The sequence below is a fragment of the Ochotona princeps genome, chromosome 16 (assembly GCF_030435755.1).
Source record: "Ochotona princeps isolate mOchPri1 chromosome 16, mOchPri1.hap1, whole genome shotgun sequence".
NCBI classification, from domain to species: domain Eukaryota; kingdom Metazoa; phylum Chordata; class Mammalia; order Lagomorpha; family Ochotonidae; genus Ochotona; species Ochotona princeps.
In genome coordinates this window covers 22,237,529-22,256,755 of record NC_080847.1, presented here as the reverse complement: position 1 = coordinate 22,256,755, position 19,227 = coordinate 22,237,529, and the positions used below count along the sequence as shown (strand labels likewise).

The window sequence follows — 19,227 nt, the reverse complement described above, 5'->3', positions numbered from 1 at the left end:
TAGAAAGATCTTCTGTCCGCTGATTCACTCCCCAAGTGGCCACAATGGCTAGAGCTGAGCTGATCCAAAACTAGGAGCCAGAAGCTTCTTCCAGGTCTCCCACGTGGTTGCAGGATCCCAAGACTTTGGGTCATCCTCGACTGCTTTCCCAGGCCACAGCAGGGAGCTAGATGGGATGTGGAGCAGTCGGGACACAAACCAGCACATATATGGAATCCTGGTTCATGCAAGGTGAGGGTTTAAGCCACTAGGCTTTTGTGCCAGGCCCCCTTTTTATCTTTTTTAAGTGGTGAAAGAGAAGAGCAAAAATTTATTAAGGAACCAATGGTTGCAGACTCTGAGAAAATCAGCCCTTGACAGTTCTCAGAGCTCAGCAGGTTTCCAAATGGAGAAAGTAAAGGCCAGTTCAAGGTCATGCTTCCAGCTGGGGCAGAACCAGGACTAGAGCTCAGAGCCACCCCTTCCCCCACCCCCCATACACTTCACGATCAGGGCTTTTGTAAAAGGTGGCATAGCGGGGGGGGGGGTCTTACAGAGAGAAGACAGAGGGTGGAGGAGCTTGTCCACAAGACCAAGGCCATGGACTGGGTGTCAGGGCTCAGGCTTGGAGGCTGGAAGGCGATAAATGACAGGAACACAAAGGGAGGGTGTGGCAGGAAGAGCAGGCGGGGGTGGACTCGGGATCAGGCAGAGGTTCTGGGTCTGGCCTGATGCCCAGTCGCTGCTAATCGTCTTCACACAGCCACGGTTTACAGCTCAATCACCATGCTCCAGGCACTTTGGGGACAGCAGGAATCCTAGGTCTGGGTGGCCCATGAAGATGCTTACCAAGCAGAGTCCTAAGGCAGTCCACCTGGCACAGGCAAGGTGTCAAGGTCGTCAAGCGCCTCTCTGTAACCGAGATGGGCAAGGTTAGGAGGAAGGGGGCTCCCAGCTCAGGGGCCCCCTCAACCAGCCACATTCTAGAGGTAGGCATAAACTTGGCTTGTGTGAGGAGAAGGAGGAGGAGGTGGGACATGGCTGAGTGTGCCCGAGTCAGGACAGGAGGCAGGGACTGGGTGAGGAGCCGAGACTCCTTCCTTCTCCTACCAGTGTTGGGGTCCCTGGAAGCATCCTCAAGGCAGGAGAGCCAGGGCACAGAGCTGTCCCCCCTCTGTTGCAGTTAACCCCATGTTTAACCCAATCGAGGATGGCAAGGCAGCCAGCACCGGTGGGACGAGGCTGGCTGTGTCTGGCACAGGTCAGTGTCTGGGAGATTTGGGCCCTCTTCCCTGTGGGGTGGTTCATGGCAGGCCACATGAGCACCTGGCTCATGCAGGCAGTGTTTGCATGTGACAGTGGATCCCTAGCAATGTGGCTGCATCTCCAAATGCCTGGCCTTGGTAGAAAATACAGGAATAACACACCGTGGGAAGCTACCCGGCAGGCTCTGGACCCCTGTCTTTCTCCTGCAAACTTCTACACCATGTTGAAGGTTCCAGGCAGGGAGAGACCTTTCCTTGGTCCTCTGCCACCAGAGCTCTGGGAGGAGGGAGCCCAAAGCAGGTACAGGGGCATGAATGAGGGACGCGGGGCAGGGAGCATTTAGGGGGCATGGACAGTGTGCTTTTGTGGATCTGCCACCCAGAGGGTAACTGGATTCTGCCTGCTCCCTTATGGACACACTAGAATGCTGGGATGAGAATCTGATGATGAATATCAGCAACAGCCTTGACAGTGCTCTAGCTAGGCCTGCCTGGACGCAGGTGCACACCACCCCAGGTGGCAGATGCCTACCCACTTGCCAGGGCAGCAGGCTCTGTCTGACCATGCCTGGCTCTGCTCTGACCTGCCTCTTCTCTCCTACAGTGGAGCCTGAGGTCCTGGTGCAGGAGGAGCAGGCTAGCACCATCTTCCAGTCAGAGCAGGGCAAGAAGACCATTGACATCTACTGGCTCTTCGATGATGGAGGTCAGGGCCCCAGCTGTCTCTGTGGCCATCTTCCCTCTGTGTCTCTCCATCTCCTTCCTGGCCCTTCCCAGCAGCCTTGTGTCAAGGCCTCTGGTGGGACCCAGAGCCCAGAAAAGAGGACCAAGGGCTCCTGTCACTGACATGAGCTTTGGCAAACCTGGCTGGGTCCTCTCTCTGACCTCCAGTTTTTCAGCTAAAAAATGGGAAAACTTAAGGGGGTGCTGCGGGTCAGACTGTCCAGTCCTGGAGTCGTGGGTCTGTGACATTGGTATGGGAGACAGGCTGGGGTGCAGGAACAATGCAGAGACAGTCTTCACTGCCCAAGCAGTAGGCATTTCCTGTGCTTGGGGAACAGAGCCACAGGCAACAAAGGTCTCAGCCCAAGAGAGCGCAGCCAACCCCTGTGCCTGTGGCTCACGCACCAATGCGTTTAGTCAACTGCACGTGGGAGAGATGGATGGTGGAGAGGGAGGTGTGTTTTTTTTTTTTTTTGGTTTTTGTTTTTTCTATTACACTCTACAGCCTAACAATTGCCATAGCATTGACATTGCTTTGGATGTTATACATAATCCAGACATTATTTAAGGCGGATGGGAGGACATGGGAAAGTTCTGTGTCAATATCACCTGATTTTATATAAACATCTTGGGCATCCTTGTCCTGGATCCAACTACCCTTGATTATGCAGAGATGATTCTACATCCTATTAGTGAGGCCAACACAGACTGGACACTGTCAGCCACTAAGTGCCTCACTGAGATTCACCTAACACAATCCCCAGGCGTGAACCATTCTGTTCAAGCCTACTATATGAAGAACACTGAAGTTTCGAGACTCCATTGTGACAGGTAGCACCACGTGCCACTGAGGTTTAGTCAGGTATATCCATTGTGCAGATGGGGCAACTGAGGCCACAGACTAGAGAAAGCAGCCTGAGATGGGAACCCACCATCCCAGTGCTCTGTTCTCCCTATGACTCCTGTGGGGCTCTCTCTATCAGGCCTCACACTCCTCATCCCCTACCTCCTCGGCCGCAAGAAGAGGTGGAGCAGGTGCAAGATCCGTGTGTTCGTTGGGGGCCAGATCAACAGGATGGACGAGGAGAGAAAGGCGTAAGTGGGGAGGGTGGCGTTGCCCAGGGTCCACAGGGACCTGCACCATCTTGGCTCCACCCAAGGCTGCCCCTGCTATCTCCCCCCCCCCCATCTTTACCACTACTCTTAGAGCTCCTGACTTGAGGCCCATGGTCAGGTCTGTCCAGGCCAAGCAATGCTGAGTGGTGCTCTGGGCAGTCCCTGTCTGCCTGCACTGAGAAGATGCAGGTATCTTCATCTTTGCTATGGTGGGGAGGGCTGCTGGATTTCCAAACCATGAAACTTGTGTGAGGGTCCCCCATCTTCCCACTGCCAAGATAAGCAATGTGATGGTTCAAATACTTTTGGGCCATGTCGCCCAGGTGTAGGATGTAGGCCCTGGGGAGATCAAGAGATGGGGCCACCAGAGGCACTGAGGTGAGAGGCGACTGGCTACTCCTTCCCTTCGGTCACCAGCTATGCAGAAGCCATGGCTTCAGGGCTGGCCTGACTTTCTGCTGGAACCACAAACTGAGCTCCTGATGAGCACAGGGGCGGCAGGTAGCTGTCTCGGGCCAAAATCGAGACATTGCTTTATTCACATGGCAAGAGATATTGGTTTTCTGCTTCACATTGTGATACAAAAGTTCTTTCCAAAATGCATCTAAAAGCCAGAGTTGACTTAAGCAGGAGAGAGTAAACACAGGCAGGTGGCATGCAGGCATGGAGGAGGCAGGAGTCGGGCAGGGGTTAAGCGAAGTCAGGTGAGAACAGAGACGTGGGGCTGGAGACCACAGGAGGGAGCAGGCAGAGGGGGATGTTGACCATAATCAGACCATCAGCAGCTGAAGGGAGGAGCCCCTGCCCAGTGCCCTTGGCTGTGACACCCCAGGTCAGGATATCAAGGAGTCCTGGCCCTTTCCCCCTAGCCCTGGGCTGCAATTGCAGCTCCACATATGTCCTGATGCCCCTCAGCCTCTCATACCCACCAAGGAACTTCTTAACTCCAAGACCCCCTTGCAGCAAGGCCAAGGAGAGGGAATCTAACCTCTGGGGCCCCCAGGTGTCCACAGAGCACAGTGGTGGCCTCGCAGTGCCAGCTTCCTGTCCCAGCTCTGGGTGGCAGCTGATTCAACAGGGTCACTTCAGCTTGAGGCATATCACCGGTTGGGGATATGTGTCATTGTGAAGGTGATAAGGATGCTGCTGCCACATGCCGGGCTGGCACCTGGGCACCTGCTCTCTCCATGGTGGCCCTGGGGCCAGGCCTCTCCCCCTGCCACGGCTGTTCCCCAAGGCAAACTGGCTCTGCTTTCTAAACTCCCCTGCCTTGCTGGAGGAGCCAGACCAGTCAGTCTTCTCTCCCCACGACCACTTTCCTCCCCTGCTCCGTGATAGCTGAGTGATGCCCTGGCTGTCTTGCTCCACCGCCTGCCCTGTCCTGCCCTGCCCTACTGTATCAGATTTCTTCCTAGCACCGTTCCTGAGGCACCTTCCTGAGGCACCCCAGAATCACCCAGAGAATCGCCCATCCATGCCCAGCCTGGGGATTCTGACTCAGTGGCTGGGCGAGGACCCAAATGGCTGCGGTTTCTCCAGGCTCCTTGGGTGATTCCGATGTGGAATCACCCTGCCCCTTTGGTTTCTAACAGTCTTTCCCACCATGCACCAGCCAGCCAGCTTGCCACCTCCTCAGTGGAAGCTCCTCTAACTACTACACATTGCAGCTTGATTTCTCTCCATTAGATATAAAGTCCAAGCCAGAGGCTGGCTCCAGCTGGTGCACCATTCTTGTGCATTCTCTCTTCTTCAGCCATTCTTATAATTTCTGTTCCAGCTTCCTCCCCATACACCTTTGCTGCACAGTCCCTGGACAGTGACCCAGCAGCACTGGGCATTTACTAGAAATACAGAGTCCAGGGCCCCAGCCCAGACCTGCTGAATCATAATTCAGCATGTCACGAAAGCCCAGCAGGTACAGAGAAGTGTTACAATGTGAAGGTCCCTCTACATCCATGTGGGAGACCTGGAAGCAGCTCCTGGCTTCCAACCAGCTCAGCCCTGACCTCTACAGCCATCTGCGGATGGAAGATCTCTCTCTTTGTCTCTTCCTCTCTATCTCTTCCTTCCAAATAAACAATCTAAAAGAAATGTGAGGGGCCCTAGTGCAGTGAGGGTCCCCAATACTTGGAAGTGCTGGCCAAATTTTCTACCTCACTTGTCATCATCTGACCCACCCCATGAGCCAGGTCTGGTCTTGGAATGTCAGCCCCGTGAGGGCAGGCAGCCACTCAACTTGCTCTCTGCTATAGACTCAGCTGGTGCCCAGTGGAACAAGTTGAACGAATGAAAGCACTTAAAAAAAAACATCTCCCTCTGGCATCCAGGATCGTTTCTCTGCTGAGCAAATTTCGACTGGGATTCCACGAGGTTCATGTCCTGCCTGACATCAACCAGAAACCACGAGCTGAGCAGTGAGTTCTCGATGCTGGGGGTCCTGGGTATGGAAGGGTCAGCTGAGTGCCCTGTAGCACTTCCTCTGCTGGCCTTTTCACAGGCCTAGTATGATCTGCCCCAGGGCCTTTGCTTGTCTGATCCCAATGGCTCCAACAACCTTTGCCCTGTGTCCAGCTAGCTTTAGACAAGAATACCCAATTTCCTTCAGGTCCCAGGATGGCCTGACCCAGCCCTGCTGGTTCCTTTCCCGGCTTTATTTTTGTTTCCTCATATCATCCAGCAGACCAGGAGGTCAGGGTGGATGGGCACACAGTCTCATTGGCTCGCTGTTGGGCAGCCCAGCGCTGGGGGCAGGGCATGAGCAAGCAGCTGTGGAGTGGAAAAACCTGTGGCTGTGGATGCTTGCAGGAATGACAGGTGGAAGGGTCAGGTTGAATCCCACATGGACCACCCCCCCCCAACACACACACACTGTAAATGACAACAGCAGATGGCCCTGAGTCCCAGAGGTGACTCCCTGCGGTGACCTGGGTAACCCCCCCCACACACACACCCTCCCCTTGCTCAGCCTCCCTCCATCCCTTTTTCGTCCCCAGCATCAAGAGGTTTGAGGACATGATTGAGCCTTTCCGCCTCAACGATGGCTTCAAGGATGAGGCCGCTGTGGCTGAGATGAGGCGGGACTGCCCCTGGAAGATCTCAGATGAAGAAGTCAACAAGAACAGAGTCAAGGTGCTGGAGGGAGGGCAGGCACCTACAGGGCTGAGGGCGGGGCGGGGTCCTGGCCTCCTGTATCCCAAGGGTCCTGGACCCTTCTCCCCTCACCCACTTCCCCAGCCAGCCTCTGAGCGTCATCAAGCCACGAGGCTCTGGCGGATATGGACGCTCTGGCGGATGGACACTTCGGCTGTGGATCTCACCGCCGCCCTCCTCGGCACTGCAGGCCAGAGTGTGGGCCCCAAGGGAGGCTGCCCGTTGTCCGTTAGGCATCCAGTTGGAGCTGCGGCTCTGTCCCTTACACAGGGTCCCCATGTGCAGGGTCCCCAGGTGTGTCTTCTTTCTAGCGCTTTGCCTGGGTTATCTCATTGCACTCATCTTGCTGATAAAGGTAGGGAGATTGGGCAAGGCACCAACACCTGCCCCGGCTCTCTCTGCCCTGAAACCCTAAGGTTGAGATTAGAACTCAGAAAAGAGTTCTGCCTTCCCACTCTCCTAATAAAGTCAGGCAAAAGAAAATCAAGGAAGGCTTTTTGAGGGAGATGAGCTCAGTGCTCAATCATTCTAAGGGTCCCCTTCCTATAATGAGAAGGGAAATGGGGAAAAAAAGCCCCTGGGCGTGGCAGGAGTTGGCTGTTTCCTGGTGCATTGGCCATGACCCCTTGGCTTCCCTCCGCAGTCCCTCCGGCAGGTGAGGCTCAATGAGATTCTGCTGGATTACTCCCGGGATGCTGCGCTGGTTGTCATGTGAGTTGAGCTCGATGGAGGCGTGAGAAGCCCACTGGAGGGTCTGCCGTGTGGGTGGCTCTGAGAAGGGACCCTGGCCAGGTGGTTCTCAGCACGTGACCGGGCCTATGTGACTGCCACATGCCTCTGGCCTGAGCACCAGCTGGCAGGGGTATGGGGTCTCCAGTGTTCCAGGCATTACTGGGCGCTTCTCCTCACTGCTGTTCCCACTTTTGCCACCTTCACCTGTGGAGCTCTGCTTGCCAAAGTGGGTGGGTCCAGCTCCCTCCAGAGGGGAACAGTTTCCAGGTTATGTGGGGGAGCACTTTGCCCTTTTTAGTCATCAAAAGTAAGCCTGCCCCAGCTCCTGTCCCCACCAGATCCATGTCCAACCTGGAATCGCCCCATATGTGTTAGCCAGGGCTGAGCGAGTGGAAGGTGAGGTGGAAGATGTCGATGACCTAGAGAGCATTTCAGCCTGGCCCCATTATCTCTGAGACCAGGAGGAAGAAGATGGTCCTCCAAGCTCTTGGGGGTCCCCAGGGCAGAGGGAAAGGGGTCTGTGCCATGGGACAGCCAGGGAGCCTGCTGTACCTGTTTCTACCCGGAAACTAGGCATGGCTGTACAGCCTTCAGGGCCCTGGACCCTCTTCAGGAACTAAGAATGCCAACAGGTGGGCTTCCTTTTCCAAGCTGGCACCCCTACATTCTCATAGAGGATGCATGGAAGCAGTTTTGGTTTTTGTTTGTTTTTAAAAGCAACTCTCACGTGATGGGAAGGAGGAGCGAGAAGGTGGAACAGTTGCTTGGGTTAGCGGTGGCTGTAGACAGACGACGTGTCGGTGAAGCTGGGCAGTGAACTAGGGCTCTTGCATCCCCAGGAGAAAGGACTCAGATGCGAGAAGGTCAGCAGCGCTGAGGCAAGCAGCAAAGTTTAATGGGTTAGGGTATTTGTCAGAACGGACAGGGTCTGAGAGCACCCAGTCCCTCACACGGGGGCAAGCCAGGGGATGCAGGTGAATGGGAAGAATATACCTGGCAGGCCAAGTGAGCTCAGGAGCTGAGTGCAGAGTCGATACTCAGGCAGGGACTTGCAGAGTAGTGGGGTCTAGTTCTTCCCGCCGGCTCTCCTTGCCCTCCTCCCTCCTCCCCTGGGCAAGGGGTTTGTGGAGTGTGAATTGAGTGATACTCCTCCCCACGTTCCGCCTTGGTCTGAATGGGTAGCCTTGGTCTGAATGAGATGCTCCTGGGGTGGCTTCCTGAGGGTAGGGGGAGCACTGGGGTTATCAGGCTGGGTCATCCATTGGGTGCTGAGCAGCAGGGGTTTCTCCTGGGGAGCTGCCCCTGGGGCACAGGCTGGGGCCAGCTGTGACGTCAGCAAGGGCCAGGCCAGGGCCTGGTTCCAATGTGTGCTTTGGAGGCTGCCATGATCCCCTCCCTTCTGCCAGAACCTCACACAAAGGCTGGTTCTAACTTGCTATCTGACAACTGGGTGCTGAGGCAGGGTCTCGGGCAGGTGACCAAAGCACCTGCCCAAGATGGCATCTTTTTGTCACTCCAGCTGTTTCATCCTATAGTGCCCTGTTTGCAGCACCCCCTTTTGGGACAGCCTTCCTTTACCATATCAGCATGGCCAGTGGCTTCTAGCAACTGACACAGAAGCCTGAGAGCAGCTACCTCCTGGGTCCTGCCCGTGATAGGAGCTAGGCTGCCAGGTGTGAGAGCTCCACCCTTGTGACCTGCTCCCATCAGGCCCCACCTCCTAATGCTGTCAGCAAGGGTGGGGAGGGGTAAGGATTTTGCTGTGGGAGTTGGTGGAGGACCCAGGTACTCCTGCCATGGCAGAACTATCAACTTTCAACTAGCTACTCCTTAACCATGCGATATAGGAAATTCTTAACGATTCCTAGCACCCCTGTAGTGCAGATGTCATTCGTGCCAGCAGATCATGTCAAACCCTGGGGGTTGACAGCTGGCCCTGGCCACTCCTTCCCTAAAACTCAGTTTCTCCCACAATCCGGATACCACCAAGACCACATGTGTACCTCCTGCAAGAGAAGGAGGCTGGCAGCCTTTCTCAGACAGCCATCTCATTGCCAGTCAGTCACCTGCAGCACTTTCCTGAAGATAGGCAGGCGGGGGACAGCTGAGAAGGAAGTCACACGTGGAACTCACTCAACCCTGGGCACACGTCTTGCACTGGTTGCACACCCTTAATACTGGCTCTGGCTACTGCTACTCCCAGGGGCTATAAGGTTATAAGGTGCTTTTTATTTATTTTTTATTGAGATTCATTTATTGTTATTGGGAAGGCAGGTTTACAGAGAGGAGAGACAGAAAAATCTTCCATCCACTGGTTCACTCCTCAGATGGCCGCAGTGGCCATTGCTGAGCCAATCTGAAGCCAGCAACCAGGAGCTAGGAGCTGCTTCAGGGTCTTTCACATGGGTGCAGGGGATCCCAAGGCTTTGGGTCATCCTCCACTGCTTTCCCCAGACATAAACAGGAAATTGGATTGGAAATGGAGCAGCCAGGACACAAACTGCCACCCAGATGGGATGCCAGTGCTTGGAGTTAAAGGTCTAGTCAGTTGAACCAAAGCACCACAGGGGAAGTGCAGAACCATGGTAAAGAAAGGGACTGTGTTTCTTTCAAAGCCCTCCTGGCCAGTGTGTCGAGCAGAGAACACTGCCAAGACAAGGTTGGCCCAAGGTGGGGACAGAGTCAGAGTCCCAGACAGTAGCATTGACTTTATCCTGGATAGCTCTGCAGACTTTTCCTCGGGTGTGGCTCCTGTGTGGGTGGCACCCAGTGTGCCCGGATGTGCTGGCCTACAGCCTTGACAGAGCCGCCTCCACCCAGGGAGAACAGCGGTGGCAGTTGCCATCTGTCTCTGGCATTTAATCCATAGTGAGTCAGCTCGTGCCTCTCAGGCCTGGGTTATCCTAACCCTAACAAGGGAGTTAAGCGAAACTATTTCCAAGACTCTCCTCTGCTGTAATTCCTCAGGCCTTGAAACAAGGAATGTGATTGTAGGAGGGGGCCATCTGTTCACACCTGTCCCTTGCCCTATCCCCAGAGAGAGAACCAACCCTCTGCCCACCACCCCATGTGGGATTAGCATTTACAAACAAAAGAATGTGTGGGGGCAGACAGAGCCTGTGTGCATGCGCTGCCCAACCTCAGCAGCCGCGGTTGCTGTTTGAAGTGGGGGCCCGGCTTTGGGGCCCAACTACTGGGCCAGCTCCCCAGGGAACACAGAAACGTCACCTCTTGGCACTGTTCAGCTGCAGCCTGGAGGCTTGGCCAGGGTTCCTGAGGGTTCACCTGGAGGTTAACCCCATCCAAACTGCTCAGAGGAGAGGACTAAGGAGAATGTAAACTCAGTTCCTTCCAGAGCCCAGGGCTAGAGTGGAACCTGGGAACATGCATTCCCCAGAGAGCTGGAGGAAGGAAACCATCTCCCAGCCTCCATGAAGCAGTAAGAGGGCAGCACCCAGCCTTTGCAGGCAATTTTCGAGAGCGGGTTTGAGGCAGCACCTCTCTCCTCTTCTATTGCTTTTTCAAATTTGTTTGGAAAGCAGAAAGAGAGAGGTCATCAGTTTGCTGATTTACTCCCCAAATGACCATAGCATCCAGGGGTGGATCAGGTCAAAGCTATGAGTCTGGAATTTCATCTGGATCTCCCATGTGGGTGGCAGGGCCCCAAGTACCTGGGCCATCCTCCGTGGCCCTCCCAGGTGCGCTAGCAAGGTGGTTGATCAGAAGCAGAGAAGCTGGGACTCAAACTGGCAATCCTATAGAATGGCATTGCAGGCAGTGACTTAACCTATTGTGCCACAACACCGCCTGCCCCCCAACCCCACCTTTTCAAAATTAGAGTTCCACCTCCAAGCCAAGTGATAATCATCAACACTGCACTTCATAGCCCCAGCCTCTGTGGTACCCAAAGCTATACTTCAGAACTATACTTCACCCACTTTAGAGATAGGAGAACAGCCGCTGTGGAGTTCCACAGCTTGCTCAGGATCTTAGAAGTGGCAGGTGGGGGCGGGCTTCTGAAGCTGGAAACTCTGCTCCTAATGCAAATCCCATCTCAGTTCTGCCCCCAGCTCTGCCTTTCTCGGTACCTAAAAAATGTGATTCTGTGCAAAAAGGGCCTTTGTTCTGCAGTGCCTTTATTTCTACAGATGAGTGCCTTCAGCCGTGCACAGCCTGTGAGCAGGCTGTCCTTGGCTGGGTGGTCAGGCTCTGTGGGTGGAGAAACATGGTGCTGAAGCGTGTAAGGGCATCGCACAGGGGATGCACGTCGCCCACCCCTGACCATGCAGGCACCTGCTCCCCAAGTGGCCTTTTGAAATTTCTGGTGCCAGTCCCTGAAATTCACATGGCTCACAGAGGAGCAGAAGCTTGGTCCTGTGGTGAAAATGCTTGGGATGCCAGCATCCCAGACAGGGGCCTAGATGTGAGTACCTACTCTGTTTCCAACTCCAGCTTCTTGCTAGCGCTAGCCTTAGGAGGCAGCAGCTGATGGCTTCAATGTTGGGAGGACCTGGGTGGAGTTCTAGTTTTCCTGGCTTTAGTCTGATCCAGCCCTGACTTTCACTGGTATTGGGATGAATGAGCAGTTTCTCTCTGCCTTTCAAATAGAATGAAAATTTTAAAAGAAAATATTTTTTAAGTTCATGGCAAAATAGGATAAAAGAGATAATGTGAACTTCCCATGTACTTCCTGAATGGCAACTTTAGCCTCAGGCAAGACCATTCAATCAGGGGAGTTTGGTCTCAGTGCCCTTCCTCTGGATGCATTTGGTGTGAGGGCAATGGCTTCCCGACATGCCTTGGTTCCCACTACGTCAGTCCTCCTCAGGATGTTACCTAGTACAGGAAGGCAGTAGGCAGCCCAAGGACGCTGGGATGGATTGTTATGGGGCACAGCAGGGTAGGGATTTCCATGATCCTTCCCAGAGGACCTGGGAGGTTGCAGGCTGAAGAGGCAGCTAGGCTGGGAAAAGCCGGTGGGTGTGGCTAGAGTCCCTTTCCACCAGGCTCACCAGATGCCATGCCTGGGTTGTGCCCTGTGTGTGGGGGGGTCTACATTAAAGCTCACCCACCTCTGAGGAGCAAGGGGGCTGCCAGGAACTTTGTTAAAGCCGTGACCCCAGCTCCCACATAACATTCTCCCTGGTTCACCCCAGGAGGGTGGGGCTGCTGGCCATGTCTATTCCCATCCACCCCACCCCTCTCCACACATACTCACCAGGGTTGTTCGGAGGTTCTAAATAACAGCTGTGGCCATCCTTTGGCGAAGCCAATCAGCTGACAAATGCAGTTCTGTGTCAGATGTCAGTGCCTCCGCATAGTGCCAGCTGGGTCTGAGAGACACTGCTGGCAAGAGGCCAAGGGCTGGCAGCTGCAGCCACCCCCAGGGCATTTTTGCAATTCTCAAAATGGCAGAAGAGTCCCTTCCCAAAGTTATCAGGCAGCCAGCATTCCCTGGGCAGCTGGTTCTTTGCATAACATTACACAACTAGTGCCAGGGGCCCTCCAAGGCCACAGTGGAGGCCTGCTCCTGTGCCTTACACACAGAGCTGGAGGCAGTCCAGGCACAATCCGCTGGGTCATGTGATCACTCCTTGCTGTTGGGGTCTGGCCTGATGTGGCTGGTGGGGGAGGTGGGATCACTTCCTTCAATTACGCTGCACCCCACTGTATCAGCCCTTGCTGCAGGCACAGGGCATTGGGCAAGGGAGAGCAGTGGGACAGACTGGAGCTGTCCATGAGCAAGTGCACCTGCCAGTAGGGGGAGGTGAAGAGCAGACACAGTGAAAGAGGTCTGAGACAATGGCAGAGGGTTCAGGGCTCTGCAGATGGTAAAGAAAGTGGCTAGTAAAGCTGGCAGATGCTTTGTGAAGAGACACAGGTGGCCTGCTTTGGGGCGAGCCAGCAGGGAGTGGAAGGTGCACTTATGCAGTCAATTGTGTAAAGAGCTGGGGGCACTGACTTCCTGGAAGAGAGAACATCAAGCGCAAAGGCCCAGACACGGGGCGGGGAGGCGAACTCAGCACTGTTTTTGTAAGAGTGGGAAGAAAACCACTGCAGCTGTCAGGATGTGAGTGAGCAAGGCCATGCGTGGTACAAGGCAGGCTGTCTGCTAGTGGGGACTAGATCATGTAGCCTTGCAGGTGCAAGACTTGGTTCAAAACGCCTCCTGGCTAAAGTGCTTCTTGAGTTATGCTTTGAAGAAAAGCAGAAAGGGCATTTTTTTAAAGATTTATTTGTTTGTTTGAAAGGCAGAGTTACAGAGAAAGAGAGGGAGAATCTTCTATCCACTGGCCCACCCAACAAATGGGCAAAATGGCAGGAGCTGGGTGAGTCTGAACCCAGAGCCAGGAGCTCCTTCCAGAACTCTCATGTGGGTGGGTACAGGGATCCAGACACCCAGGCCATCTCCTACTGCCTTCCCAAGCACATCAACAGGGAGTTGGGTAGGAAGTGGAGCAGCCGGGACCCAAACTAGTACCCAGGTGAGATGCTAGTGTCAAAGGTGGTAACCTACCAGCTATGCCACAGCACCAGCCCCAAGGAAGGGCATTCCTATGGTGAATGAGCAAAGGGAGCAACACAGAGACCTGCTGTTCAGCAACCCAGCCATGGTCAGTTTCATGATGACACATCCTCTTCTCCCACCTCTTGCCCTTGCAGCACCCTGCCCATAGGCAGGAAGGGGAAATGCCCGAGCTCGCTGTACATGGCCTGGCTGGAGACCCTGTCCCAGGACCTCCGACCCCCCGTCATCCTGATCCGAGGGAACCAGGAAAACGTGCTCACCTTCTACTGCCAGTAACCCCCGACATGGCCAGCGCGGCCCACAGCTGTGGCTGGTGGGATGAGTTGGAGATTGACCAGCTCCAGTCCATAGGGACAAGGCTTGTATTCAGTCATGCTTTCAGTGGCGGCATTGGATGATCCAGCCGAAAAGACAGTGGGATTGCCTGGCTCCAGATGAACCCAGCTGCCATGGGTCAGGTCTAGGTTGGAGAGATCACAGGTGAAGTTGCCTGGAAAATTCCCTGGAAGATCGTGTTCCTTTAAAAAGTTTTCTTTTGGTCTCCATGACTACTGATTAAGATTTCCATGTTTGATCTGTGTACAAAGTGAGTGTGAGTGCTGACTGTGAGTCTTGGCAGTTGCTACAGATCTGCCCTGGCATGTGTGTTTGAGTCACCCTCATCCCTCCATAGCAGGGAAATGGGAGTCCCACCCACAGGACCTGCAGGAGTTCCAGGGTGCCGGGGCAGCTGGGCCCTCACAAATTCCTGCAGGTCCCTGTAGCCACCCCTCACATCTCCCACTTCCACACCTTCTTTGCGGCAACCCACCATAAGAAGCACATTTCACCTTGACACTTGGAAGGTCCATGGACAGAGATGATGGAAAATCGAAGTGTCACAAACAACACTTGTCCTGGCCATGGTGATATGCCCTGGTATGGGAGTTTCTGTATTTCTTTTTCCCTTTTTAATGCTCATTGCAATCCACTGAGCTAATTTGTGGCCCCATGAATGGCTGGGAAAATGCAGTCTAGACTTTCCTCTCTGTCCTGCATTTGTCCAGCTTGGGGTCACTATTGGGGGGTCCCTGCTGGGGGTCTCTGCACATCTGGCTGGGAAAGGAAGGGAATAGAGGAGCAGGTGCACAAGGGATGGACAACATGGTGTCGTGAAAGAGTGACCAAGGAAGGGCAGAAGGTGCCTAGTGGGAGGAGCTGAAAACTTCAGGTCACGGTTAAGGATGGAAAGCAAAATGTCAGGAACCAGGAAGCATGAGGATGGTGACATTGGCAGAGGGTCAGAAAGTAGAGCAGCTCCAGGCAGGGTGAAATGTTGGGCACTGAGAAGCCACCCATGACGGGCTAGAGAGCTAGTGGGCAGGCATGGAGGTGGCAGAGCATGCCTGTGAGATGAAATTGGAGGTGAGAGAGAAGCAGGCCTTGGGCCCGGCTCCGGGAAAGGGAGTTCAGGTCACTGTGGCTATGTTCCGGGTTGTAGGCCCTGACCTGTGAAGCATCTGGCATGTGGGGTGGAATGCATGTGAAGAGGCACCAGATGCCAGTGGGAAAGCAGACTGAAAGGGCATTTGCCCCCAAGACAGACCATGCAGGCTAGGGCAGAGCTGTTTGGTGATAACATGAGCAGATCATCTTCCAGTGCCACTGGGGCACTGAAAGAAGACTTTGTCAGATTCCTCCAAGGTCCCTTCAAAGGCCTGTAGTCCTGAAGGTGAAATCTCCTCCTTGGGGAGGGCTGAGAGAGAATGAGGTTTGGCCTAGCCCATCAGGGACTTCGGGGCTGGGCCTGGCCCTGAGCCATTCAGCCACTGACCCTGGGAACAACCCCAGCTCCAGATAAGGTGGCATTTGGCCTTCTAGAATCTCAGGGAGAACAATTTCCTGGCCAATGAGTGCTCCCTCTCCAGGCCTTGGAGGGGAGAGGGTCCAAGAATGAGAGAGCAGTTTGGCTTTGGGTGATTAAAGAAAATATGTCTATATTTTTTTACTTTGGGGGAACAGTAATTTTTTTTTCTGTGATAAAAAGTATTATTGTTAAAAAAAAAAAAAAGAAAAGAAAAAACTTTAACAGTGAGGCCAAAACCAATGAAATGAATAAAAAATACGTCCCTCCCCCCATCTCCCATCTACACGGTCTGCTTTGGATCACACTGTTTTTCAAATCTGTGGAATGTTTTAAAAGTGAACTATTGTTTAGCTAGCCCTGCTTGAACTCTCTCGGAGGTGCTGCTGGGTAGTGACAGCCACAGATTCTCTCTGGGGTTCTCCTATGTGTGTCTGCAGACTTGCAGCTAACCAGTTTTCCTCAGCTTCTAGAAACCTATTCCAGCACTTCTGATTGGACCAGAGGTGTGGAATGTCCAGCCTGCGGGCTGTGTAAGTCTGCAAAATCATTTGGTCTGCTCCTGCCACAGCGACTGCTGATGGGACTTGAAAGTCAGTACATCTATCACAGTCTGATTCTTAAGTGGATAATTTTGTGTGGCCCATGAATGATACTATACGTATTCAAATGGTTCTGATCAGAAAAAGGTTCCCCTCCCTCTGCCTCGGAGAGTTTGAGTCAAAAGAGCCTCAGTATGGCCACCAGGAGACTTGAATTTGAGTTTTTGTGTCTCCCACACATGGGTTGTGGAACCTCAGATATGCCCGGGACCTCTCTGGATGTCAACCTGTGGCAGGTGTTTGGCTTGGTAGTTAAGATATCACTTAGGTCGCCAGCAGCCCATATCAGAGCACCTGGGTTGCAGTCCTCACTCCTCTCCAGATTCTAGCTTCCTGCTAACATGGACCTGGGATGCAGCAGGTGATGGTTTAAGTAGCCGAGTTCCTGGGAAACCTGCATGGAGTTTCCACCTCTAGACTACAGGCTGGCCTAGCACCAGCCAGCATGGACCCTTGCAGAAGTAGCTGCCTCCCTCCCAGCTCTCCAAATTCACTCACCAAATGATTTTTAAATGTGGGCCAGAAAGGGTGGCACTAATGCCTGTGGGTGACACCAGCCCAGTTGCCCAGCGTGAGGCACATACTTTTTCGCTACCCTGCCCCAGCCCTTGCTGTCCACCACTTTCCACTGCCATGCTGTGTGAGCCCTGTCTCTTCAGCCTCCAGACATACCTCCTTCAATTCCTGCCCTTTGAAATGAGCACCATGAGGGCCCCGTGCGATAGTGTAGCAGCTAAAGTCCTCACCCTGAATGTACTGGGATCCCTTATGAGCGCTGATTCTAATCCCAGCAGCTCTGCTTCCCATCCAGCTCCCTGCTTGTGGCCTTAGGACCCTGTACCCACATGGGAGACCCGGAAGAGGCTTCTGGGCTCCTGGCTTCAGATCTCTGGCTGTTGTGGCCACTTGGGGAGTGAATCAGTGGATGGGAGATCTTCCTCTCTGTCTCTCTTCCTCACTGTATATCTGACTTTCCAATAAAAATTAAAAAGAAAGAAAGAAGTACCACACCAGCTGTGTCTTGCCAGGAGACTTGCTGAACTCCATGCGTGGAAGTTGTGTCCTTCATCAGCATATGGTTGAACTAAATCCTCTTCCAGACACCCGTATCTGCCCTCTCATGTGTAGTGAGCGGGTGGTGGGTTTTACAGGAATGAGACCAGATAGAATGTTCCAGAAGAAACACCTGGCTGGAAGGTCCCCAGGCACATGCAAAATAGTCAGGTTTCAATTGTGACTCTCTGTGGCTCAGAATGCCACACACACACACACACACACACACACACACAAAGGGTGCTAGTATCAAGAGCAATCACAGAAATGGGAAGCCCGGCCACCAGCTTCACTGGTAATCCCCCATGTGCAGTAAAGGGACAACACAGTCCCCACTTCCTGAAAAGGAACCAGAACATATTCTATTTCTAAAAATACCTGCAGAAGAGACATCTGGCTGGAAGACCAGAGAGCAGACAAGAAAGACCAGGGCAGAAAGGACACAAGTGGTTTCATTCTAAGAAAACATCCTCAGGTTGTGAAAGAGGCAGCACAAATACAGACAGAGGGGATTTGAAGAGCTTCTAGGGAGAAAACAGCGACTGAATAGGTTGGAAGTACTGGCAGGAACCAATAGCAAGATGGGAAGTGAGAGCTGGGTTTGGGAGAAGCTGTTCTGGGGGCCTGATCTGCTCCCAACAAATTCACAAACACTGGAGAGCCACTGCGAGCACAGGCTTAGACCCAGGCTTCAGGGCGCCTCATTGGACAAGAGATGGGAAAGACCAAAAGAGCAAAGGCTGAAGTCCCAGAGAAGGGGCTGGGCAGGGCTGCCAAGGCAAGCAAACAAAGCTCAGGGCCCTGAGAGGGGCAGAGGGAGGACTGCCGAGAGAGCAGGAAGAAGCAGAGTCTTCCAGAACTAGAAATTGCCTTGAAATATGGATGAAAGGAATTAGGGGCCCCAGGCGTTGAGGCTGGGTGATAAAGAGAATAGACACATTGAGTGACACAACAGACAGAATCACAGGTTTAGTCTGGAAGGAAAAAGATGGTCTGGGTTTGGTGCTGCTTGTAGAGGTAGCTGCTCAGAAGCACTTGTAAGAAAGAACTAGAACACAAGACAAAGGGCAGTGGCAAACAAGGTAGCAAGGTGGAATGGTGGGGGCCACCGTCAGGATGCATGGACACCACTGTGGGTGAATCTCCAGATGCATCATTCAGCCTGGGGCAAGCAAGCTCACCAAGTTCAAGGGAGCAAATACTCCAGGCCAGCCAGCCAGGCAGCTCGGCAAAGACCCAAGAGCTGCTTGCTGGGAGCTGAGAGCAACACAGCTGGGGCTGAACACACATCTGCACTGAGAATGGAATTTCTAAAGGGATGGGATTCAGGTCTTCCTGCTGTTTCTCCTCCTCCCCTCCCTTCTTCTCCTGGACAAAGGGTTTCATGGGTGTGAAGTAGGTAAAATTCCTCTCAGATTCTTATTGCCAAGTGTTATGAGATTAAGTAGGCCCCTTGGCTCCAGGCAGAGATAACAACCCTGGGGGAACTTCCCTTAGGAGAGAAGGCTGGGACCACCTGTAAAGTTACTGGGATTTGATCCATTGGTTGAACTGTAACATTCTGGGCTAATTGCAAAGTGGCTGCCTACACTGTCAGAGCTCACTACATTCCTATCGACAGGAGCTTTGCACTCCGTAGACCCATCTCCCACATACTGGCTAATGTATCTCTCCCCGCCTGCCAGCTCTTTGAGAGTGAGGTGCTGCTGGAACCTGCTCTTCTGTTGGGAGCCTGAAGCTTTTGGAGAGCAGCAGCCACAAAGAGTTTCTGGAATCACACTCATGGTCAGGCCTCTCCAGGCCACAGCTCAGATGGGATCATGAGCGGAAGTTCAGGAAATGCGAGGGGGGCTCTATCAAGGGGACAAGTGGAAGAAGAGACAGTTTGAAAAACAGCCTTACCAAACAGCACTGGAGGGGCAGGCATGGTGGCACAGTGCATTAAGCTACTATCTATAGTGCCAGCATCCCATATGGACACTGGTTCCACCCCTGCTGCTCCACCCACTTTCCACCTAGCTCCCTGCTAATGTGCCTGGGAAGGCACAGAAGTTGACCCAGTGCTTGGGTTCCTGCCACTCATGTGAGAGACCCAAAAGAAGTTCCTGGTTTCTGGCTTCTGCCTGGCTTTTCTCTGCCCATTGTAGCCATTTGGGGAGTGAACCAGCAGCTGGAAGATCTCCTTCTCTCACTCCCTTTCTGTAGTTCTAGCTTTCAAATAAATAAACCTTTGTG

General features: G+C 53.5%; 1 protein-coding gene across 3 annotated transcripts in view; it reads left to right on the top strand.

The window, feature by feature from the left end:
- Nucleotides 1–13,770, top strand: part of SLC12A3 (solute carrier family 12 member 3) — a 30,819-nt gene extending 17,049 nt beyond the window's left edge. Inside the window, exons 20-26 of one of the 3 annotated variants that reach the window (XM_058674377.1) lie at nucleotides 1,163–1,210; nucleotides 1,849–1,950; nucleotides 2,951–3,062; nucleotides 5,411–5,497; nucleotides 6,077–6,212; nucleotides 6,877–6,944; nucleotides 13,629–13,770. In XM_058674377.1, coding sequence (XP_058530360.1) covers nucleotides 1,163–1,210; nucleotides 1,849–1,950; nucleotides 2,951–3,062; nucleotides 5,411–5,497; nucleotides 6,077–6,212; nucleotides 6,877–6,944; nucleotides 13,629–13,770 — 695 coding nt within the window. Of the gene's footprint in view, nucleotides 1–1,162; nucleotides 1,241–1,848; nucleotides 1,951–2,950; nucleotides 3,063–5,410; nucleotides 5,498–6,076; nucleotides 6,213–6,876; nucleotides 6,945–13,628 lie in introns of all 3 variants that reach the window. The other 2 variants (XM_058674376.1, XM_058674378.1) reach the window with 2 other exon arrangements.
- Nucleotides 13,771–19,227: the final 5,457 nt, after the last annotated feature.